At 48.7% G+C, this 25,223-nt stretch overlaps 2 protein-coding genes across 4 annotated transcripts in view; both read left to right on the top strand.

Moving 5' to 3' along the window:
- The window catches only part of CIDEA (cell death inducing DFFA like effector a), a 511,919-nt gene that overhangs the window by 206,085 nt on the left and 280,611 nt on the right, over nucleotides 1–25,223 (top strand). The window lies entirely within an intron of this gene.
- GNAL (G protein subunit alpha L) overlaps nucleotides 1–25,223 on the top strand; it is a 163,180-nt gene that overhangs the window by 46,320 nt on the left and 91,637 nt on the right. Inside the window, exons 1-4 of one of the 3 annotated variants that reach the window (XM_075993709.1) lie at nucleotides 1,934–9,479; nucleotides 13,578–13,650; nucleotides 14,333–14,387; nucleotides 14,511–14,630. In XM_075993709.1, coding sequence (XP_075849824.1) covers nucleotides 13,616–13,650; nucleotides 14,333–14,387; nucleotides 14,511–14,630 — 210 coding nt within the window. In that variant the 5' untranslated portion in view covers nucleotides 1,934–9,479; nucleotides 13,578–13,615. Of the gene's footprint in view, nucleotides 1–1,933; nucleotides 9,480–12,769; nucleotides 13,291–13,577; nucleotides 13,651–14,332; nucleotides 14,388–14,510; nucleotides 14,631–25,223 lie in introns of those variants that run through there. The other 2 variants (XM_075993708.1, XM_020282328.2) reach the window with 2 other exon arrangements.

Raw genomic sequence — 25,223 nt, 5'->3', positions numbered from 1 at the left:
TCCTGTCCCGCGTCCCTCCGGTCCCCCAGTCCCTCCCGTCCCCGCATCCCTCCCGTCCTCTAGTCCCCCCCCCGTCCCGCGTCCCTCCGGGTCTCCGAGTCCCTCCCGTCCCGTCCCCAGTCCCTCCCGTCCCGTCCCTCCCGTCCCCGAGTCCCTCTCGTCCCCGCGTCCCTCCCGTCCCCGCATCCCTCCCGTCCCCGCATCCCTCCCGTCCGGTCCCTCCCGTCCCTGAGTCCCTCCCGTCCCCGTCCCTCCCGTCCCGGAGTCCCTCCCGTCCCGCGTCTCTCCGGTCTCCGAGTCCCTCCCGTCCCCGAGTCCCTCCCGTCCCCGCGTCCCTCCCGTCCCCTAGTCCCTCCTGTCCCGCGTCCCTCCGGTCCCCGAGTCCCTCCCGTCCCCGCATCCCTCCCGTCCCCTAGTCCCCCCCGTCCCGCGTCCCTCCGGGTCTCCGAGTCCCTCCCGTCCCGTCAGGGAGTCCCTCCCGTCCCGTACCTCCCGTCCCCGAGTCCCTCCGGTCCCCGCGTCCCTCCCGTCCCCGCATCCCTCCCGTCCCGTCCCTCCCGTCCCCGAGTCCCTCCCGTCCCCGCGTCCCTCCGGTCCCCGAGTCCCTCCCGTCCCCGCGTCCCTCCCGTCCCCGCATCCCTCCCGTCCCCGCATCCCTCCCGTCCCCGCGTCCCTCCCGTCCCCGCGTCCCTCCCGTCCCCGCGTCCCTCCCGTCCCCGCGTCCCTCCCGTCCCCGCATCCCTCCCGTCCCGTCCCTCCCGTCCCCGAGTCCCTCCCGTCCCCAAGTCCCTCCGGTCCCCGCGTCCCTCCCGTCCCCGCGTCCCTCCCGTCCCGTCCCTCCCGTCCCCGAGTCCCTCCCGTCCCCGAGTCCCTCCGGTCCCCGCGTCCCTCCCGTCCCCGCGTCCCTCCCGTCCCCGCATCCCTCCCGTCCCCGCATCCCTCCCGTCCCGTCCCTCCCGTCCCCGAGTCCCTCCCGTCCCCAAGTCCCTCCGGTCCCCGCGTCCCTCCGGTCCCCGTCCGTCCCGTCCCCGCGTCCCTCCGGTCCCCGTCCGTCCCGACCCGCGTCCCTCCCGACCTGTGGTCGCAGCGTCCGTCCGGTTCCCGCGTCCCGCTGGCGGGAAACGCTCCCGGCGGGGCAGGGCCGCAGCGGGGAGCAGCGCCCGGACCAGCGCCGGCCACGTGGCGGGGGCGGGGGCGCCGCTGGCGGAGCCTTCAGCGCTAATAACCGCCGAGGCCCCGCAAGTCCCCCTGGCCGGCTCTGCCCGCCACCCTCCTTCCGGATTTCCGTGAGGCTCGCCAGCCCGGGGGCAGCGCCCGGCCGCGCTGAGTCCGCCCCTTGCCCTCCCCCCCTTTGCAGGCCGCGGCCCGGTCCTCCTCCCGAAGGCAGGTGGGGGCGCAGGATAGTCGCGCGGGTTCTCAGCTGAACCAGGCCATCTGACCCAAGTGGCTGTGGGGACTGAAACCCAGATGGCTCTGCCCCGAAACCATGTACCTGGCGCAGGGACTCAGCGGCCCAAGAAAGGGCACTGTTTGGGTGAGAATTCTGGCAGAAGACAAATGGTCCCCTTAGAACGGGTTCTTTAAACGAGCTTGATGAAGGCATTGTTTCTAAAGGCCTTCTGCTTCGGAGGGAAGGTGCGGGAGACCCCTAAGGGATGGTGGTGCTTGCCAGGCTGGCCACAGCAGGAGCCACGGCCAGACCACAGCCTGGCAGGGGGCACTGGGGGCAGTTCCCTCACCCACCATGCCCTCTGCACCCACGGCAGCCAGGGGCAGGGAGCCCAGTGAAGGCTGTCTGCAGAACCAGCCTCCTGGGCAAGCGAGGGTGGGCCTGCAGGGTGGGGGAACGCCCAGCTGGGGGACTGGGTGCTGGGGGCCGCTGGGAGCACGTCACTCACAGATAGAGCCGCCTTGCATTTCCTGCTGGAGGCTTCCCACAAACTCAGCTTCCAGGCTTTGTCTCTTCTGGCTCCTCTGCCTGGTGGGGCCAGCCTACCCGCAGGTCATTGCTCCGGCATGAGCACAGCCTGCACCAGCCCCACACTGGGCTCTGCTCCATGCAGGACATGGAGGCCTCCTCCAGGCTTTCTGTCTCTCTCTGACAGGCTTTGGGCCCCTGCCCAGGCACAGCCTGGGCCACTGGATCCCTGGCTCTTGGCTTCTGTGGTGTGACTGCCTGTGACATGGATGAGCTGGCCAGGCTGCACCCGTGTGGGCAGCAGTGTCTCTGGGCGGAATTCCAGGGAAGGATGTCTTCTTGGAAGGCCCTGCCTCCCGTGAGCACAGCCCAGCATGGCATCTTCCCTGTCAGCTCACTGCCAAGGTGGGCGTGCCCAAGCCTCCCCTCCCAACCTGGACCACTTTCCCCTTGAACCAGGGATTCCCTACGGAGGAAGAGGAGGAGACGTTTCTTCCAGGCAGGATTGGAAAATTGTGTGGTGTGAGTCCACACTGAACAGCTGAAGATGAAAAGGGTGTTTGGCATTGCCCAGCAGGATGGCAAGTGACCTGAAGGATTCAGTTGCACAGCTGAAGGAGTGCCAAGAATCTCAGTGGCTGAGGAGGATCCACCTGCGTCTTGTTGCCTTATTTCACACAATAGATGTGTCACCAGAACACATGAACAGAAATACTGTGAATGTGCCAATTGTCAACTGCACAGGGACAGGCAAGCCTAGATGCACAGGGGTGCTTGGTTTCCAATGACTGGTGAGCCTCTTGCAGAACAGAGAATGCCTCCTTAGCTTGTTTTAATCACTTTTTTCTTTGGAAATAATTTCAAACTTAGGAAAAAGCTTCAAGAATAAGAAGAGTACAAAGAATTCCCAGATGCCCTTCACCCAGACTCAGCTCTTGTTGACATTTCCCCCGTGCTCTCGCAAATGCTTCCTGCAGACACGCAGATGGAGCAGTTGGTAGACAGCACTTTCTTATTTGTTGGAGAGTTAGTTGTAGACATCACAGCCCTTACCCCTAAGGGGTGTCAGTGCACATTGCTACTCCCTTACGTGACCGCAGTACAAGTTCTCAACTTTAGTCCATTGGATGTCAATACAATAAGTGTATCTCATCTGTCATCTGTACTCCAGTTTTATCTGTTGGTCCAATTATGTGGTTTATAGCCCTTTCTCCCTCTAGTACAGGACCCAGTTTAGGGTCCGGTATTGCACTCTCCCTAGCTCTTTCATGACACTAGCATTTTTGAAGAGTACAGGTCCTCCTCCTTTTTCTTTTTTAAGTTTTTCTAATGTTGCCTCCTGATTTAAATTCAGGATAAGCCTTTCTGGCTGGGAGACTACATAGACCACAGACTGTTGTGTCCTTCTCAGGGTATCACATCTGGAAACTTGCACTAACCACCCCTCCCCCATTGGTATGCATTTTGATTACCCAACTTGTTCAGTTTTTCCACTGTGTGGTTACTACTTTTTTACTTTGCAACTAATAAGCAGTCGGTGGGGAGACACTTTTAAGACTGTGCAGCTCCCCTGCTCCTCAGGAAAGCCTCCCCTGGATTTGCACCCACTGCTGGGTCCTCCTGCCACGACTTCACTGTGAAGCCTGCAGGTGCCTCCTCCCCTGCTCCAGCTCGCCCTCACATTCTCCAGCCGTGTTGGCTAGAGTCCTCCCTTCTCCATTCATTTGTTTGTTGGTGGTTGGCATGGCTGCATATGTCTGTGTTTTTCAGAGTTTTAGAATTGTGCTTTACTTAACCAGGTGCTCAAAGCATCCCAGATTTGGACGAATGTGAGCCCCTTCTATCTGGCTCTTGTGTTCTAGTGAAGTGCCCACAACATTTTTTGAGTGCTTCCTTACTCTCTGGAATAACAGAGTTACAGATTTGTCTCATAGCCACCTTGTCCCAGCTTCCCCCATCCCCAATCAGCTATTTCTCTGAGAAGCCCTGGTTCCTTTCAGTGGTGGATAGTGTTAAAGTCCGAGGTCTGGGCACTGGTCATGCTCACTGCTACTAGAGAGTGTTAACTTCTTGGCATTTTCAGCAGACAGAAGCAGGAAACAAACGCATGCATATACACATATACATGCACAGGCATGCAGATGCACCCGCATACATACATGGAGGAAATCATGAACATGTCCATGTGTGTCTTAAAAGTCATGAGTTCATACCAATTCCTGCAATTCTAGTCCTTGCCACACTTTCTTCTTGTCTCCCCTCATTCCATATTTGTATGTTTCCTCTTCCTCTCTGAAAATCCTGGTTCTCATTCACATGAACACATTTCTTCATTTTTTCCATCGTGTAATAGAGCTAAATTTGTTTAGGATTTGTCTGCAATGAGGGAATCGCTTTTGAATACCAATCTTTAATTTACTATAGTTTAAATCCATCAAGTGGGTCCTACTTAATGACAAATATAAGCGAATACAGACAAATAGTAAGCTCTATACCCCTTGTTCTTCATCAACGATCCTGTGAGTTTTAGGATGAGCCATTCCAACTTTTCTGAGAAAGGCCCATGGTTCCTACGGAGAATATAAGAAGTTTATGTTACATTTAATATCCTATGCAACTCAATATTCTATTCTAAGGAACACTGTTGCTTTAAACTCTAACTAAACAAAATTCTGAAAGAAGTCAGTTGCTAAGGCAACTGGCAAAGAGATAATTCATCAGTCATTATATGCAGATTAATCTGCCTGAGCGGCAAAGGGGGTGGGCTTGTTTGATTTTTCCTTTTAGAATTAATGGAAGACAGATGGTGGGGTTTTGTTCAGTCTGTAAGAGTTCATCATGGAAAGGGTATAGGCTTTGAAATCAGACAGAACTCTACCCTTTCCTGGACCCTGCATAAGCTTCAGACCAAATTTTGGATAATAATATGCATTTTGTGATGTTCAAATAAGATGCTACAAATAAAGCACTTTTCAGAGCTTTTTTTTTTTTTTTTTTTTTGAGACAGGGTCTCGCCCTGTTGCCTGGGCTAGAATGTAGTGGAGTAATCATAGCTCACTGCAGCCTCAAACTCCTGGGCTCAAGCCATCCTCCTGCTTCAGGTTCCTGAGTAGCTGGGACTATAGGTGTGTGCCACCACACTCAGCTAATTTTTCTATTTTGGGTAGAGATGGGGTCTCACTCTTGGTCAGGCTGGTCTTGAACTTCTGGCCTCAAGTCATCCTCCTGCCTCGGCCTCCCAAACCTTTCAGTGTCTTTTAGAAAACATTGTCTTTTAAAAATTAAAATGACAAGTGACTTACAAAGATTGGCATAAATTTCTCTAGGAACGATATGATATTTTTTCTTCACTTTTAGAGTTGACCACACACAGCCTCATGTGCTCCTATCCAATGTAATCTCTGCAGCATTCGGTGAACTTAACTACAGGGCTGTCCCTTTGGACTAGACTATTAGACTACTTGAGATCAGGAAGAATGTCCATTCATTTGTGTAACCTAACCTCAAGACATGGTAATGTACGAGATAGATGGTAGGCATTCAAAATGTGCTTTATGATGAATGAATGAATGAAAATGCATTGCATAAAACTTAGAGCTTTCATCTGTCCTTTGGGCTCTATGTTGTCAACTGCTGGTAACACACAGAATTGCAGTAAGTGAACTTAGAAACAAGAAATTGAAGCCACTCAACTGTCATCAGAAGACTCTCCCATCACTGTTGTGCTGAAAGTTCTACATATGCATTTTTTAATTTTGGTAAAATATATGTAATGTAAAATTTGCCATTTTAGCCATTTTAAGTGTACAGGTCACGGCGTTAATGTGCAACCATTACAACCATCTCTAGAACTTTTTATCCTCCCAGACTGAAACTCTGTACCTATTAAACATTAAGTCCACATTTTCCTCTCCCCCTTCAGCTCCTGGATGCTACTATTCTATTTTCTGTCTCTGTGAATTTGACTACTTCTCATACATGTGGAATTACACAGTAGTTAGCATAATATCTTCAAGCTTCATCCATGCTGAATCATGTGTCAGAACTCTTTCCTTTTTAAAACTGAACAATATCCCATTGTATATACATGCCATATTTTGTTTATCCATTTATCCTGCACAGGCATTTTTCGTAGTTGTCTAACATGTTTTGCTGCCTTCATGTTCGCGGTCAGCAGCGTGTACCTTTGTCAGCTGAGTGTAGACAGGTCTCCAGCAAATCTCTGCTGCATATACTCTAGTCTTTGTCATGTGTCTGCCTACTAGAGAAGATCAGGAGCTGCTCAAGGACATCCACATGCTGCCTCACGTAGGGGATAAAACAGATATGTGTTTGCTACATTTGTATTGGATGACAATAGTAATTACTACTCTCCACGTACTGGGAGCTTGCCGTTCGCCAGGCACTGTAATAAGATGAATTCATTAATAGAATTCTCACCACAGCCCTATGAGGTGAATACCACTGTCCTCACAATTACAGAGAAGAACTCTGAGCATAGCATAGAAACAGAGGGATTTGCACCCTGGCATTCTTGCTCCACAGACACTACGTGCATGTTTTGTGGCAGGGGCTATACCTTGAGAAAAGTTGTCGTACCAAGAATGTGTGTGTTTCTGGGGCTCATCTGGTTCACCCCACCTCTGAGATGGAATTTTTACTATTTGTCCACCTTCCTCTGGGGCAATACCAATTCCTTTTTCTTTTCATTTCTTTTTTTTTTTTTACTTCTGCAGTTCTTCCTCACCCGAGATGTGCACTTCTCTAGACATGTTCCAGCCCCACTGTCCGTCAACAGCGGCCCCAGGTCCCTCTTTCTTGACGAAGCTTTTCCCAATTCTGTGGGCTCTCACATACCCCTTAGGGTCCCTCCCACACCATTCAGCCCTTGGCTCGATTGCATCGTCACACTCTGCTTCTGAATGGGTGGAGTGCTTAGTCTTGTTTTTCCAGCTGTTCAAGAACATAAGAAATTGGTCGTAGTTTTCTTATCCTTTCTGGAATATGTTTCTATCGGTGGTGGCTTGTGAGCAGGAAGAAACATGAGTTCAATTATATGAATCTATGTTGTGCAGACATGAAATTGGATTCTATTAACCATCTTTCCTTATGGCACATTGTTACACATTTGCTTAAAACGTGACAGTTGGGAGGCAGGCAGATATTGCCAAAGGCCACACTGGATCAGTGCGCTGGCACTAGGATTCACGCCACCAGGCCTCAGGTGTCCCACACCAGCACTTACTGATACCAGGAAAACTTTGTTAGGTGTTTACAGTGCATAGCACATTTTCTCTTTTTTGCTCCAAATCAAGGGAATTTGTGGAGTCTGACTTTATAAGAAAATATGTTAAAGAATACAGTTATTTGAGGGCTAGAAAACTCATGGTATCTAGAACAATCTCCAAGTGCTGATCCTTTTTTTATCATAAAATGTTCCCTAAGATGTAAGCCTTGTTCATGTATGATACATTTGTTTGCAAAATTTTTACATTTTATTCCATCTGATGTTTGTTAATTAGTAAAGAAAGAACTGTCTTTAAAGTGGATTAGACTAGTTTTGAAACTTCATTATTAGAACATGTCAATCAAACAACATGTGTTTGAATATCTGCTCTGGGCCAGCATGTTGCTGGGGTATTTGAGGTTACAGAGCAGAATGAGGCAGAGAGGGCTGCTGATTTCACTGCAGACATTGCCTCTGCTTATGTCATTGAGCGCCTTGTTTGATTTGTGGTTTGTATAAAGTGTTTTAAATGCAACTTTGTTGTGTGTGTAGTTGCTTTTAAAATATCCAACAATCCCAAGACTTGCCCTTGCTTCCTAACCTGATCCAGTTGGTGGCTTTCACAGAGTTTTTTGAACTGTGAGACATTGATGGTTCCATTCTGTTTGCAACATTCCTTCTGTTATGCTGAGAGGGATTTTTTTGTTGTTTTGTTTTGTTTTACTGTATTTGTAGCCTTTCCCCCTTAACATTTTAGCACGGTAATTAGATTCCTATCTCTGATACCACGGTCAGTATTTTTTAGAAAAATACTTCAGTCCTGGGTTTTTGGACAGGCATGAATTCAGGGACATTTAACATAGTTTTCCTAATGATTTGCTGTTTTTTCAAGCTGTCAGTTAAAGAAGAGTGCATTACTATCCTTTATGGATGGCACTTCAGGAAGCTACTTATTATAATATTACTTTGGTTGTAAGGATAAGAAAAAAAAGAAGATAAAATTATTTCAAGGAATTCTTTTTCACAGAGTGTTATATACAGAAAAGGAAAATGTTTCCATTTTTCTATTAAAAATATAAAAGAAATTACCATGATATTTTTCAAGCGTATTGTAATTAGGTCATGGAGTGATCTCTGCTGTTAAAATGAATGCTAACCTACACAGGATATTTCCACCAAGACACCAAGAAATAAGAGAGATAAAACAACAGAAAGTTGTCTAAAATGTGAGGAAGGGACGCCCAGCTGAGGCTGTGTGCACAGCGGCCACTCAGCGGCCACCACGCCAGCACTGCCCCGTCTGCCTGCCACCCTCGGGCCACAGGTGCCAGCTGCTCGTAGTGCTGTCAGTGGGTTGAATCAGGGACTATCCGCCTTTCATGGGCTGTCTGTTCCTCTTCTTTTAAAACTTTGGATGTTCCAAAAGTCTTAGTGCAGTTTTAATCTGTAATAACCTTTAAAGCATAAAGGTAGAGCAGTTATTCTGGTCTTCTGGTAACTGGTCTTCTGTAGACCAGTTATTAAATGTTTCATATATTTTTTAAATTAAAATTCAATATATCCACTATTTTTGTGCTATACATCACTCTAGCTATTTTTCAAACCTGATGAGCATCTCCTGGATCTAGGCCTGTCGTGAATTGAAACAGCTGCCTTGAATTTTTTATCCAGTTGTTAATTAGACGTCCATGGAAGCCTTCTTAAAACGGGAAACACTTTCTTCCTCCCACAGTTGTGGACCTGAGTGCAGCTATCCAGAGAACAGGTGACATTTTTTTCAACATTTGCCATCTTCACTCAGGTGGATTGATTTCTTTATTTTTTAGAGATAGGGTCTTGTTCTGTTGCCTGACTGGGGCGCAGTGGCTCACTGCACCCTCCACTCCTGGGCTCAAGTGACTGTCCCCAGCACACATCCTGTCTCTGCCTCCCAGAGTGCTGGGATTACAGGTGTGTGCCACAGTGCCCAGCCAAAACAAAATTTTAAATCATTATTCAAAATTCACAAAACTAAGTATAAAAGAAATTTAAATGCACTAAGACTTCTGAGACATCCTATATGTCTTAAACTTCAATAAGAAAGACAAAAACCCACTGTGTTTTATTTTTGCCCTTATGTCCCAAACTTTGTGCCTTTCAAATTCTCCTTGATGTGACGAGTGCCTTCCCTCATCTACTTTTCAGCGCCAGCTGGTCCCTGACCCAGTCTGCCTCCGCCCTCTGCTGGCGCCAGCGTTGCCTGAGAGAGAGATGTTGCCGGCCCCAGTTGCCTGGCAACAGATGCTCCGCGCAACTCTGTTCCTGTGTTACCCAGCTCCATTTCCGCTGCTCCAGGTGAGCCAGCTGGTACACTGGATTATGATCCAATGGTTCAAAACACGAATGATGATCTGTTCCCCAGACCAGACTAGAAGAAGGCGAGATGATTGGTTGGGTTAAAAAAATTTTTTTAAGTTGACTTGAGCTCCTACTAGAGTTTTCAGAATTGTCTGGCACACACTGTAGGTAATGTCACGCAGACGCCGCAGCCAGGCTACAAGGGCTTGTGAGCTAGATACCCCTCTTGCTCCCACCTCGCAGCCTCTGTGAATGATGACAGTAGTTCCTGCCTTACAGAGGTGTTGCAGATACCAAATGACTTATTCCATGGAGAGGATTCACCCCAGTGCCAGCAATCAATCAATAACTAGGAGCTATTTTATTTGTCTAAACTAGGAGCTATTTTGTAGTGCACATGTTATCATTATATTATTGATATATTAACTTACTGGGAATATTGTGGTATGTTTTCATCACGTTTATCTAATCCTCCTTAAATTTCAAATATACAAGTTATCTTTAACCCTAATTTCTAAATCTGAGCAAAACTTTTGTTATATTTCAGGGTAACTGGATATCAGGCTGCCTTAAAAGTGTGGCTCGTGAGTTCTAACTTAGCCCTCCCTTTATACACTTTCGTGGAATTTGTCTTGTCCCCTTCTCACCAATAATTTATTGGAACCTTGGCATTAATAACATTGACAAATCCTTATAAACATCTCGCTACACTAAGCTTTCTAAAAACACCTGTTCTCACCTTCTGACTGCCCCGTTAGCCACAGTACATTCGAGGTTCGTGTTGCCACCGTGGATGTGTGTCTTAGCACACTCACAGGTGCGCAGCGATGCTAAGTGATCTTCTCCCACAAGACTAGAACTTTTAACCTAGCTCAGAATAGAGTATGACACTGTATTTTTGCCTTTGTCAAGAAGAGTAATTTGTTGCTTTTGTTTCTTAAAAAGTACTTTTCTTTTCAATATAGTACTAAATTGGACAAATATTTTGAAGTTTGATCATGAAATTCCTTTCATGAGAATTCATATCTTGACTTAGACTTGTCTTTGACTTGCATGCATCCACTCATCCCTTTCAATAAGCGTTCACGGCGCAACTCTCTCTCCGGGCCAGGCACTGAACAAGGCACAGTGCGGCAGGCACAAAGCTAGATCCAGCCCTAGCCCTCCAGAGGTCCGGAGTTTGATGGGGCAGTAAAGAAACCATTGCAATGCAAGGTGATGGGTGAGACCAGGGGGGACTTGGGGCTCTGTGGGAGTATGAGGAAGGCACCTAGCCCCAACCGTGAGGGAAGCAGTGAGGCCCAGCTTGCGGCTGCAAGGGTAAATAGGAGTTGGCCCAGAGAAGAAGCAGCCCCAGGTATTCCTGAAAGAAGAATGGGTCATGCACCTGAACCAGCCTTTTCAGGAACTGCAAGTGTTACGAGAAGGGATGGGGGAGAGTGCTGAGAAGGGGAGAGTTTATACCACGCCTGTCAGAAGGACCATGTGTGATTTGTAGAGGATAGGGACAGTGACATGGTCAGATCATACTGTTCAGTGACATGGTCAGATTCACATTACCCAGGGTGCACTGGAAGGAGTGACAGGAGGCAGTGGAAACAGTCAGGAGCCCACTGCTGGAACCCAGCCTAGAATTAGTGATCTAAGACCTTGGCCTTGGAAGACCTAACAGAAAGGACAGGACAGATATTTAGGGAAAAGGCCCAACAGGACACAGTAACTGTGTGGGTTTGCAAGAAGAAAAAGGAGCCTGGGGTGACTCCTGTGGTCCTGACCAGGAAAATCAAGGGCCCTCACTGCAGAGAGAGGAGCAGGTAGAAACTGTGGGGGTGGCACGAGGATGAACCAGTCTTTGGCAAACTGAGTCTGAGATACTGGAGGTGCCATGGAGGAGGTGGGGACGGTGGCAGGAGGTTGAACTGGGCTGGAGATCCAAGGACATGAGTGGAGCCTGTGTGCACAGTACGGAGGATGCGGCCGGCCTGCCAGGAACATGTGCAAGGGGAGGACAGTGGCGCTGCGTGGAAGGCTGCCCCCAGGAGGAACCCGAGGACCAAATGGCCCACAGGGCCCTGTGGGGCAAGCCAAGGGTCAACAGGGTCTCCCCCCACCGCCAGGAGTCAGCGCAGCCTCCACAGAGAGATCAAAGAAAGACCAAAATTCTTTGATGGAGTTTAGCCCTCGGGAGGACCTTGGTGAGAATATTTTCCGTGTAGGGTGTGGGCCAAAGCCAGGCTGCAGGGGCAGAGGAGTGAACAGGAGGCAGGAAACAAAGGCACACTCGGATTCCCTTTGTAATTCCTGGCTGCAGTGGGCAGGAGGAACACCGTGGGACTAACAAGGGGCATGAGATTGCAGGTGGCATGGGTTTAAAGGGGCCAGAGCTGAACGTGCGTGCACGCCTGCGTGAACAAGCCGGTAGGAAGTTGCACGGGAGTGCAGAGCTGGTGGCCGGGGAGGCAGCGGGCGGAGGGCAGCAGGGTGCGGAGGGCTCTGGCGGGCTGGGCGTGCGCTCCTGTGAGCTAGAAAGCCAGGAGTGCCGACGTGAGGGCAGACCGCGTGGAAGAAAGTGGAGGGACCTGACAGCGCTGAGCAAAGCATGTAAAAGGAGGGATCTCGGTAGAGAACAGGAGCCCGTCTCCGCCTGCGTTCGTCCCTCTGCCACGATGCCAAGGTGGAGGCCGCCGTGTCTTCTAGAAAAGTGGTAGCGCTGCCTGGGAGAACGGCGCAGGAGAAGCGGGGGCTGGAGGTAAAGACAGGAGGCTGGGGAGGCAGCAGCGTGGGTGAGCTGGAATCGTCTAGAAACTGAGCAGAACAAAGGCGGTGTGACTGGTGCGCTCTCGGAGATCCTCCTCCCTGACAGAAATGCAGGATCGTGCGCGAGTCCTCGCCCGCCTGGAGCGGGGAGGCGTCAGCGGACGCGGGGCGCGCGCCCAGACGCACTCTCCGGGCTCGGGTGCGAGGGAGCCACGCGGCGGCGGCCCGGACCCCAGGCGGGCCAGCGTGCAGGCGCCCCGGCCGGGCTCCGTGACGGCTCAGCTCCCCGAACCCTCCAGTCTGTAGCGCCTCCCTGGTGCCCCGGGGCCAGCCCCTCCCCCTCCGCCTCCCCCTCGCGGAGCCCGGGCGGGAGGGGGCGCGCGTCCTACGGCGGAGGCAGCGGGTGCGAGCCGGCCCGGCAGGCGCCGCAGTCGCCCTGTGGGACCCGGTGGCGCGCTCCGTCCCTCCGCTCCAGCGGTCCCACGCGGGCTCCAGGCCGAACGCGCCGCCCCCTCGGGTCCCTGCTGGGCGGGGCCCAGCGAGGCTTGGAGTGCGGGCGCGGGGACGCGGGCGAGCGAGGGCGCAGCGCCACCGCGGCTGTCTCCAGCGGAGCTCGGCGCCCTCGGCCCCCGTGTCCGTTCTTTGTACAGTATTTACCCAGCAGATCTTTAAAATAATTATATTTTTAAAGGCACTGTGCTCCGCGCGTCTTCCTCACAGCCGTTTGGTTGGGAGCTTGCGGGGGGCAGCGGCAGGGAGAAGCTGCGGTCGCGGCGGGACGGCGCGGAGCCAGACCGCCTCCCTCAGCGGCGGGGAGGGAGCCGCAGCCGCAGGCCCGCACACCTGCGCGTCTCCGTTGCGTTGTGCGCACGTCCCTGACTGTGCCCGGCGTCCATCGAGCGGGCAGGCATGGGGTGTTTGGGCAACAGCAAGACGGCGGAAGACCAGGGCGTCGATGAGAAAGAACGACGCGAGGCCAACAAAAAGATCGAGAAGCAGTTGCAGAAAGAGCGCCTGGCTTACAAAGCGACTCACCGCCTGCTGCTGCTGGGTAAGGCGCGGCCCGCTCGGCTGCCGGGGCGAGAACCCGGCCGGGCCCGACGGCTGCCGGGGCGAGCTCCCCGCCGGGCCCGACGGCTGCCGGGGCGAGAACCCGGCCGGGCCCGACGGCTGCCGGGGCGAGAACCCGGCCGGGCCCGACGGCTGCCGGGGCGAGAACCCGGCCGGGCCCGACGGCTGCCGGGGCGAGCTCCCGCCCGGGCTCTCGCGCAGGGTCGGCAGGGACCGGTGGCGGCGGTTCGGGACACTGATCACAGCGTTCTTCTTGTTTGCTTGTAGGGGCTGGCGAGTCTGGGAAAAGCACCATCGTCAAGCAGATGAGGATCCTGCACGTCAATGGGTTTAACCCCGAGTAAGAATGATCAATTTGGGTGCTGCTTCCAAACCGCATGCAAACTGTTACTTCTTTCCCCGCCTTCCCCATAAGTGCTTTCTCTAAACATTTCACTTGATAATTGAGTAGACCTTCAAAGGGGAAAGAATAGATATTCTTTCAATGCTGTTCAATTTGGTATATTTAGGCAAATCCTTCTTCTGGTACTGACCAGTTTAAAAAATAACTTGCTTAACTGAATATAATTTACTAGATATTCTTGAAGTATTGGTATGTATTATTGGTATTGCTCTGAGCACACATAATATGTTAATATATACTTTTAATATCTTTGTTGTACATGTTTCAATTTCTAATAGCAACATTTAGACCTCAGTAAAACATATTTACAAGTATAACTATAGTTGAACTTACATGCAATATCCATAACGATTTTGCCATTTTTTTCTAACAAAACGTGGTTGTTTAAAGCTATGGATTGTAAAATGTGTGCACTCAAGTTTGTTTAGAGTACAGATTAGAAAAGGGGGATATTTTCCTTTCCCAGATAAAACCTGTACAGGTGTTGTCTTGGAGGTTGATATTACCCTCTTGTGAAACCAGTCTCGTGCAGTGCTGCAGGGGAAAGGTGAAACCCACCCAGTTAACGGGAGTCGGAGCTAGGGTAAATCAAGCTAATGACAATTCTCTTTCCATATAGGGAAAAGAAACAGAAAATTTTAGACATTCGGAAAAATGTTAAAGATGCCATTGTGGTAAGGACCTTTTTTCCTGTTTGTTTACTAGAAAGTTTACTTAAACTGTGTAGACAGAAATTACATATTTTAGATTATCACACATGGAGCCTAAATCCATGTTTTTTTCTTCATCCCATTAAGACGATTGTTTCGGCCATGAGCACTATCATCCCTCCAGTTCCTCTGGCTAACCCTGAAAACCAGTTCAGATCAGACTACATCAAGAGCATAGCCCCCATCACTGACTTTGAATATTCCCAGGTGAGTAAATCCTTGCTGAAATATTTTAAATTGTGAAAGATGGAACCAATTTTTATGAGGCTGCATATTGAGAATCAATGTTAATAGTAATTCATTATTAACTTTATTCGAGATATAGCTCTTTAAATGCTGAAGAGAAATGCTTTATCTGTACCAAAATGTTTGTGTTTGTTAAAAATATTAAAGACAATAAGAATATAAGAAATGCTTTTTTGAATGTATGGGATAGGGTTGATAATCAGGAATACTGCATACCTTTAAGAAATGTTGTTAGTGCCTTTGTCCTGTATGTATTCTTAAATTAACAATTAAGCTGTTTCCCAGATAACAGCTGTAAAAATTACATGAGTAGAGAAAAATACTTAGGGTAGGTCATCTCCACAGGAGTAACAGAAAGAACAGAATTCAGTTTGCTCTTAAGATGTGCATCCTTTGAAACATGAGAAAAGAATACATTCTATAAAAACAACAGCATGGATCACTTCTGAATGTTTATTGTATAATGTTAAGATGCAGTTTGGTTCACATCTGCATTGTTTAGGGCTGCTTTCCTAATCACTTGGGTGGCAGTATGGCTTATGCAAAAGTGCGACATCAATATTAGTTTTCTCTTATTTGAAGAACATGCATATCTTAAAAGTATTGTTATTTGGTAATTTGATTAAAGCATGTTTCAAAGGAAAATTATTTGTTAGATTTCTCAGAAAGTCATTTTTGTTACAGTACACCAAAAGAGCATGTCTCTGCGTGCATATGTATACACATCAGTAACAGCATTTCAAAGTTGTATTGCCTGGCATGGTGGTTTGGAGATACTTTGCATTCTCAGAATCCTCTCTGGGTGGTTAAGGCTGCACAGAAGGCAGTGTGTGAAGCAGAGGCCCTGTCCTGCGCGCCTGCGAGGCTGGGGTGCACCTGCTTGCCCACCCTTTCTCTTCCGAAGAGCACCTTTGTCCCATGGGCTCTGTGTTGGGACAGCTGATAAGAATGACTTTTTAAGAAAGCCTTCATTTGCATCATTTAATGTGATTTTTTGCTTCTGATAAGCATTCCAGGGTAGCTAGTGATATCTCTAGAATTTCTAAAAAGGATTGTGGGTGGCACACCGGCTGGAACAAGGACATCTAGCCTGGTGGGCACACTGGTTTTACTAAATGGTGTCTTTAACTGGATATCTTGGAGAGGGACAAGGAGACGATGTGGCAGGTGGAGGGGTGGCCAGGAACGAGCTCTGGCCACACCGGAAGCCCCTGCTGACTGCAGCTATAGGATGTGCTCCTGTCCCCACTGAGATTGTGTATACTAAGAAATCACCCAGTACCACACAGGCCTGGTTGAAATCAGGAGTGGTATTCCCTTCCAACCTCAGAGCAGACATTTACACACAAGTATTGGAGTTCTCAAATTTGTCCTGTTGTGTGTGTCTAAAAGTAATTATAAAATATCTCATATATTTTATATGTCACTTCTAGTGAGAAATTTAAATTAACATTTATTAATCAGTCCAATGTCTTTTTTCTCCTGTTCATGACAAACTCACAGATGATAAGGGATTCCATATTCAAATCAAAATTCAGAAAAAATTGCTAACTCGCACATGTATTATCTAAGGAATCCAAAGCTCCTACTTTGTAAAAGTGTTTCTTGAGCTAAATCATGAATATTTTTAATTTAAAAAAAACTTGAGAAACCATTTTCTTTGAATGCATGTATTTTTATAGAAGTAATTTAAGGTTACTTAAAAATGATTATCAGAAACCATTATTAATTATCAGTAAAATAAAAGAATTCCACACCAGCAAAGATAACAATGCTCTTTCAGAGGTTGTAGTCTTTTGGGGGTAGTTTTATTGGTGTTTTTCACTCCTAACATGCTGTTGTCTTGTATGTCCATGCTCATGTCACATGAGAATATGTTTTATTTATTATGTAGCCCAGACTTATGTATGGAAATTAATATTAAATATACAGTGTTCCTTCTGAAATGCTATTTCTTATTTTAATATACATACAATTTTAGTGAAATTTATTCCCTAGGGCTTAGAAATATTTATTATTTCATAAGATTGTATAGTTCTTAGATTCACATTTTGATGATCCTCACTAAAAATGATAATAAGATAACTCTCTGACTTACATACTAATAATACTTGGTATGTTGAAGAAAACTAATTCTAATTTAAAGTATTTCATTTTTATTTTATTTCCTTTACCTAAAGGAATGTGTATTTTTGTAAACATTATAAAAGTAGAGCTAACTTGAGTATTTTAATGGGAAATATAGCAGGATTTTACTAAATCGAGTGTTTTTTTGAGGTTGAATCCTTGAGAAATTCTGTCAATGTCACAGTCTAATTATTTGAGAGTCTTAAGTTTATTTTCTTCTAGGCACAAAATAACTTCTGAACCGAATATATTCTATCATTGAAAACTAATTTCAGGCTTCTTTAATTTAAGAAGAATTAGGAGAGCGACTTGTCTTAGAAACGTCTTAAGAATTTCCTCTGAGCGTGCGCGTGTGGCAGGCACGGAGGGAGCCCTTTGGTCTCCTGCTTTTCCTGTCGCCCTTCAAGCCAGTTCAGGCCGAATTCTGTGTGCCTGGAGCTGTGGCGGAGAGAAGGCCGACGTGGCCAGTGCCTGTCAGCTGAGGGCGCGGGAGGCCAGAGAGGGGCTGCTGGCCCGTGCGCGGCGCCCACCGCCCCAGGACGTGGCGGGCGGTGGGTGGGAGCGGACGGGCAGGTGCCGCGGGCGTGGGCCAAGTGTCTGGGAGGCTGTTGTGATCCAGATGAAAACAGCGGCAGCTTGGTGCGGGGTGGAGTGGGGTGACGTGCAGTAGCTGGAGTCAGAATTTGTGTTGGAAATAGAACCATTCAGACTTGCTGGCATTTGGATGTGGGTGTGAGGGGAAATAGAGAAATCAAGAATGACTCTTGAGTGTTTTGGCCTGAATTTCTGCATCTATGGTGGGAACGGGTTGAGAGGAGGAAAGAGTGAGTTTTTGTTTTCCTGGTCAGAGACAGCTGTTGAGCCAAGGTCCCGGGGCCAGACTGCCCCCGTGGGTCTCAGCTCCACACTCTCTGAAGACGTCACCTTGAGCAAGTGGCCCACCCCCCATGGCCAGGGCAGCTTTGGGGAGCAGGGGTGTCCGCATAAGGAGCTGAGCGTGGAGCCGCCCAGGGAGCGCCACGCACAGTCCCAGCGCGCCTGCCCGCGTGCTTGGCCTGTCTCCTCTGGGAGAGGTTTGCAGGGTTTCTAGCACGAATGTCATCCAGGTTAGTGGTTCTCCTTGTGTGTGTTTTTTAACCACCAAGCTGATGCCGACTGTGCAAGTCAGGTCGTGTGGGTCCTTCCACGGGAGCGCAGGCTGCACCCCCGGCAGGCTCCCCAGCACCTCCGTGACCACTCCTGCCCGGACTTCGTCTGGGCCCCCTCATCTGAACCTCATCTGAGCACTGCCGGGAGCTGGCGAGGCTGGCTGTGTTCAGCCCCAGAGGACCAGACCTCTCCCCCCACGGCCCTCTCCCCACGGCTCGCTCTTGCGTGCACGACCCTTGCCGGTGCGCTGCAGACGGCCTGCGGATTTAGGTGATGGCAGAGCCCTTTGTGTCCACTCAGTGAGGGCCTGTGAGCACAAGATGTCCGGACAGGCCGACCGGATGTCGCACGGTGTTAAAGAAAGTGAGGTTCCCATGCATACAGCACAATAGCACCAACTCTTTAATTCAAAACGGTATTTGAATCGTTTTTCCCCACAGCCATCATGTTCTCTGCTTTCTGAGCTAGTGAGGTTGAGTGTGTGTTTTAAAGGAGAATGGAAACATTCAAACAGGTGTGAAAAGCAGAGGTTGCTCCTCTGCTTTCCACGGCAAACTGCAAGCTTTTTATACCTGGCGTGAAGGGAGAAAAGTATCATCTCAGACATTTTCCGATGTAATTAATAAGTGGAAATTATCACATGGGGCACTCTTGGGGCCTCACCTTGGATGGGAGCTGCGGGGGAAGGGCTCTTGGGCCTGGTGCTGCCTCTGTGTGCTCAGGGCTGCCGAGGCAGGGCCTGGAGCAGCTCAGGAGGTGTCCCCAGGCCTGTGAGTCTGTGCCAGAACAGCAGCAGCCACATCTTGAGGGGGACACTGGAGCCAGCCCTCTTGTGTTCAGGTTCCAGCACAGCCAGGCCCCTGCTGCGTGACCTTGGGCTAATTGTTTCATCGCCATCTGTCGTTTCCCAGCTGTAAAATAGAGATGGTCGCAACACCCACTTGGTGTGGTCATGCGGAGGGCAGAGTATGTTCGTGCCTGAAGCAGTGGCCGGTGCATGGGAGGTGCACCTTTATAATGAGTGCTTGGGCTCTGCACGAGAAAGCAAGCGCGCGCTAGAGTTACCCTCTGAGACCAGCCGGGCGCCGGGCGCCGTCGGCTCTCTCCGTGCCAGCCCGCCCAGCCCTGAGATCCTGGTGGTCTAACGTGACTCTCTGTCCTCTCCTCTCTGGATCCGTGGGAACCAGTGGAACCTCACAGCTATTCCCACCTGACCAAGCCCACCTACACCCTCAAGCCAGTATAAGCCAAGAGCTGATGTCCCCACACTGCACAGCCCTCTTGGGATCAGAGGGAGTCAGGCCATCAGCCTCTGGCTGCTGGCGAGTCCTGGCCCTGTGCCCATCGGCACACAGCTTCCCAGGGAGAGCCCCAAGGTCCGTGGCCGCCTGGCGTGGCCCTCCCTCCTGCCTGCTGGCTCTCACCAGCAGCCCCCAGAGCTCGGCTTCCGCCTCTTTCTCTACCTTGTTTTCAGTCAGACCATCTTAAACTGACTTTGGTCTTCCCCACTTGCCACCATCTCTGCCCACCTCCACCCCACCCTTCTGGTTCTGTGACCCGCCTCGCCTCGGGCTCGAAGGCGCCAGGACGGCCTGGATTGGCTAGATCCCTGTTGGGCTTCGCCTTGCTCCCTGGGGCTATAGCATCTGCCCAGTTTTTCTGTAAGTTCCAAAAAGCTTCTGACTCATTCTTTCAACCCAGTATTCACCCGACACACCGTTGCCTTGTGCTGTCTAGTGACAGGAAGGTGAGCTGTGTCCCGCCACGCCCCCAGTGGGAGCGTGGGAGCTAATGCTGAAGCAGACACTTTGCATTTTGAGCAATAGGTATCTTCTCAGGCAAGTGGTCAGCATTTTGGATTTTTGTAAATAAAATATTTTAAATGTCCTAGGGTTTGTTCTCTGGTTTTTTTAAAGGTCCTAGAAAAAGATCATGCATAGAATGAACAGTAATCTTCCTTTCTCTGATTTGCACATTTGGTTTTCTCTTGTTTTTTTGCGATTTCCGGGAAGAGGCGAGTGCCGCGTCTTGGGTTCAGGGCTGCGGCGCTGACGCGGCGGGCACGGCAAGAGCCGTGTTCCGGGAGGAGCAGTGGCCGAGCTGAGGGCAGACTGCGGCCTGGAGACCAGCTGGTCTGACAGCCCTAGCGAGGAAGGGACACAGAGCTGGAGGGGAGGCCCGAAGCCTGTTTGAGTTCCCAGGGACCCAGGCCGTCCTCCCAGGCTGTCTGCCGAGCAGCCTGCAGCCGGCGAAGGCGAAGCCAGGCTTCCTGCCGACCTGTCTATGCGATGAAGGGTTGTCGGAACAGAGTGGTCTATAAGCAGCAGTCTTCAGTGGGTCCCATCAAGGTCCCCAGGGCTCTTCCTGCAGCTGCTGTGGGGGAGGGGGGGACGAGATCTCACGAACTGCTTTGCTTCTTCAGTAACTGTCAGCAAACATCCATCTCAGGGTTACCAAGACGAATAAGGACCAGTACTTATCCAAGTGTAGGGGGGTACAAACTTAATGAAAGGTGATGCCCTTGTACGGTAGGGCATTAAAGGTGTTTACGGGGAGCTGTTGGGAGCACCCCGGGACACCCATGCAGCTGGCTCCGTGCTGAGCTGAATCTTCCTGGAATGGGAGGGTTCAGAGGAGGTGGGCATAGAGAGGGCAGGCGCTCAGAGGCAGAACGGCACCTTCGTGACCTGCAAACCACAGCTCAGTCAGGGAGGGGTGAAGACAGGGTCGGTTGGGTCCCTGTGTGCCTGGCCTCCAGGCTGGGACAGCCGTCCTGTGGTTTTCATGAGGGAAGTGACAAAAATGCAAGTTATCTTTGGAAAGATCACTCCTGAATTCAGGAAGAGGCCACACTGGCGTGTGTGCTGGGGAACTGGCGTGTGTGCTGGGGAACTGGCGTGTGTGCTGGGGAACTGGCGTGTGTGCTGGGGAACTGGCGTGTGTGCTGGGGAACTGGCGTGTGTGCTGGGGAACGGCACTCTGGAGCCCGCCTGTCATCAGGCACAGGCTTCCCCTGTCAGGACCTGCGTCCAGGTCTCCTGTGGCTCATGTCAGAACACTAAGGAAGAGTGAACCCCCCTGAGAGTGATTATTGTCTTATTCTACACATCTGCTGCAATAACAAAAGGAATTCTTATCAATAAATATAGTAAAATATTTCAGTTGGGTACATTAATCATATTAGCACTTCAATAAAGATACTTGTTTAAAATTCCATTTTTTCTTTGTGATACTATAATAAGGGGTTAGTCCTAGTAATTGTTAACTTTTTATTTTGAAATAATTTTAAACTTACCTAAAAACTGCAAAGGTACCATGTTTCCCCCAAATAAGACCTACCCATAAAATAAGCCCTAGCAGGATTTCTAAGCATTTGTGCAATAGAAGCCCCACCCCGAAAATAAGCCCTAGTGACGGGCGTGGCTGCGCAGCGCGTCTGCACAACCCATGCATGTCCTCGCGGAGCAGGAAAGAAGAGGAGCAGCCCTTCTCATCTGCCCCATTGTGACAGCTCCTATCCCAGAGGTGACTGGAAAGGTGTGGGCAGCCCCACCAAAAAGGGTGGCTCCCCTTGTCGGGTCCCGGCCATCCTGTGCATGCTTCGAACTGAGGCTTTGAGGGGAAAATAACACATCCCCTGAAAATAAGCCCTAGAGTGTCTTCTTGAGGAAAAATAAATATAAGACCCTGTTTTATTTTCGGGGAATCACAGTAGTACAGAAAACTGCCTGTGTCCTTCACCCAGATTCATCAGCAGCTTATGTTTGGCCACATTTCCTTTCTCCCCCTCTGCACTGACACACATTTTTATGAACCATTTGGGAGTTAGTTGCAGACATTATGCTCTTTTGCCTCTAAATACTTCAGTGTCTATTTCCTTAGAACAAGGGTATCCACTTGCATAACCACAGGACCATTATCAAGATTAGGAGATTTAACATTAATACAATACTATTTTCTAATCAACAAACCTTACTCAAATTTTACTGAGTCCCCATAATAATATGGCCAAATAATAGCGGCAATAATAGTAATGATATTGGTACTCTGCTCAGTAACCCAACCCAGGATCAAGTACTACACTTAATCTCCATTTTTCCTGTGCACTAGAACAGTTGCTCAGCAACCCTTTTCTTTCGTGACCTTGGCCTGGTCTTTATCCCGTGGAGCGCCCTCACTCTGGGCTCGCCGCGGCCACGGCCGGCAGCAGCGGCGGCACAGAGGTGGCCTCCTGTCCTTCCTTCTGGTGCGTCTGTGGTGCTAGCCCTGGTCATTTAGTTAAGGCAGGGCCTGCTTCTGTAAAAGTGCCTTTTTCCACTTCGTAATTTATAAATGAATTTTAGGAATGTCCTTTGAAATTGTGCAAATGTCCTGTTCTTATCAAAACTTTCACACTCTAGTTTTAGCATACAAATATATTTGAACAACAGGTACTTTTAAAGGGGAAGCTGTTGCCCAGTTCTTCTATTTCTAAATACTCTAGCCACAGTGAGGCAGGACGGAGAGTGGTGCTGCCTCGCACATGATAAAAAGTGTCGTTCCACGCGCTTAGTAACAGCACGCCGTGACCAGCCAGGACAGTGACCTCTTGTTCTCACCACACTCAGAAATCAGGGCTTGAGCCACACCACAACCTTCATCTAAAGTATTTTTCCTCATAGAAAAGGAATTTAAGGTCACAAAATAAGGCAAAAGTTTTTTCAAATTTTTTTTTTTTTAGCTTTTATAGTTACATGATAGCTGTATATATTTATGGGGTGCATGTGATGTTTTAATACAGGTATACAATGTGTAATGTTCAAATCAGGGTAATTGAGATATGCATCATCTAAAACATTTATCATTTCTCTGTGTTAGGAACATTCCAAATTCACTCCTCTAGTTATTTTGAAATGCACAGTCAATTATTGTTAGCCATAGTCGCCCTATTGTGCTACTGAACACTGGGTTTTATTACTTCTACTTAACTGTATCTTTGTGCCCATTAACCAACCTCTCTTCACTCCCCACCCTCACCCTTCCCAGCTCTGGCAACCACCATTCTACTCTCTGCCTCTGTGAGATCCCCTTTTTAGCTCCCACATGTGAGTGAGAACGTGCAGCATTTGCCTGTCTGTGCCTGGCTTATTTCACTTAATGGGAGCCAGTTCCATCCGTGTTGCTGCAAATGACAGGATTCCTTTCTTTTTATGGCTGAATAATATTCCATCGTGTGTATTTACCATTTTTTTAATTCCTTGGATAAGATGGCACTGAAACTTCAAATCCATTGAAAGTGTGAGATTGAACAAAAAAGATATTTGTTTCCAAAGTTCACCTCCAATTTGGACATATTGGAATTTTGTTGCTTGGTTGGTTTACCAAAGGAGAAGTTCATTGCTAAGGATACTTGCTCTTTTTAGGAGAATATGACATTAAAAATACCTTAGTATTAGAGCACTTTGTCCTTCTCGTTGCTAGTTTTATGCAACTGAGAGAAAATATTTTGAACTTTTTAGTTCTCTCTGGGGACTTGGTAGAAGGAGCAGAGCTAGGAGACTATTCTTATGCCAAATTAAGACTTAAATGAGTCAACACATGTGGTTTGTGAGAAAAATACACTGAGGTTTTAAGAGGCAGAATAATGAAGTTGTTCCTGAGAAGGTTCCTTTGAAATACTGACTTTTTATTGTTTAGTTTGGTGTAATAGCATATCATCTGTGAAGGTGCAGGTGTTTTTTTTTCACCTCTTAAAATAATCCCATACTTGTTTTATTCTGTCATTTTTATGGCATAGATTGAATTAAATCAACTGTATGTATAACATTCTCACAACACAGAACAATTCCATTTTTAAGTTGTGTTTGTATTTGTTTGAATGGGAAATATTTGTGTGTGGCATAAAACCCAAAAGACATAAAAGAGCAGGGAAAGGCTTTAAACCAACGGTAGGTCCTAAAGAGCAATCTTCTTAACATAATTTTATCTCTTAGTGAAGAAAGCCTATTATAGAATGTAATTGCAGTTAATCTTAGTATGGGGAAAGTATCTAGCCTGAACTACCAAATAAATGTTTTTAAATGAAATTTAATATTAGAATAAATTGGGCAGAAACTGGGTGCTGAGACACAACACCAGAGTACTTGATTATGAAAACACAGAATGAGTCTATTTGGCATCCATTGTTTTAGAGTGTAGAAGGTGACGACCTCCTCCCCGAGGGAGATCGCAAGTCACACAGCCCGCGGGATGCTCAGACGTCACTGGACTTGGGCTCAGCATGGCTGGTAGCCTGTAACAGCATCTAGCAGTTCTTTGGGAATACTTCTCTAACCTGCTAGGTCCATGCTGCATGTCATCTTTCTCCTGTTCAATCTGTACGATCCTATTGTCTTCCTCTTCGACTGTGAGACACTCTGTCCCTCCCACACCTATTTCTATTTCACAGCCCTAGTTTGCAGTTCCTGCCCGAGAGGAAATGCCTGGCCTCCTGTGTGCCCCGCCTGCCCCTCTCCGTGCACCTCCCACTGCCTGCGCCCGCCCGCCGGGTCTGGCTCTCACCACTTTCAAAACCAGCCTTGCCTGCTTCTTTACCTGGAAAACCAAGATTCGCGAGAACACAGTCTGCGTGCTGTGTAGACATCCATGTTTAAATATTGATTTGCCAAAGGTCAGTGTTGAGCATTTAGTATAAGTACTCAACTGAATGACCAAAAGAACTAAAGAAACAGGGTATTTGCTCTCTTTTAAGTCCCCCCAATTAACAAGGATAGACTTATTTAGTAGATTATGTGTCGTTAGAAATGTGTATTTTTTATGCCTGCCCTTTTATTCTTAAAGCTGACATCATGATGAGTCACGTTGAGTTTTGCCACTGAACATGCATTGATTGGGGGCAGGAGCCATCTCCTCATTGCCTGGAATGACATTTGGCATGTAGTTATGCTCAGTAAATGTTCACTGAAGCCAAGCATTTGCCATGTGCTCAACCCTGCACTCAGGGCAACGGTTTACACAAAGAAAGTGTGAGTTGTGACCTCCAGCTTTAAGAAACTTAAATAACTTAGTGAAGAAACAAGATGTACCTAAAATATAGTGTAAAATATAAAATTAATGAACAATAAAGCGTCGTGTAATTTAATGCTAACTTATGTAGTATAGACTAGAAATTCTGTAGCCACCCGGAGAAGATGAACAGGACTGCGGCGCTCAGGCCGAGGGCTTGCGGAAGCGCCTGCGGTGGCGGCCTCCTGGGCGAGCGCCGCCTGGCGGCAGAGCGCCGCAGCCGCGCCCAGGCAA

The sequence above is a fragment of the Microcebus murinus genome, chromosome 17 (genome assembly GCF_040939455.1).
Source record: "Microcebus murinus isolate Inina chromosome 17, M.murinus_Inina_mat1.0, whole genome shotgun sequence".
NCBI classification, from domain to species: Eukaryota; Metazoa; Chordata; class Mammalia; order Primates; family Cheirogaleidae; genus Microcebus; species Microcebus murinus.
Note: the sequence above shows the minus strand (reverse complement) of the source record. Positions and strands in the feature narration are given on the sequence as shown.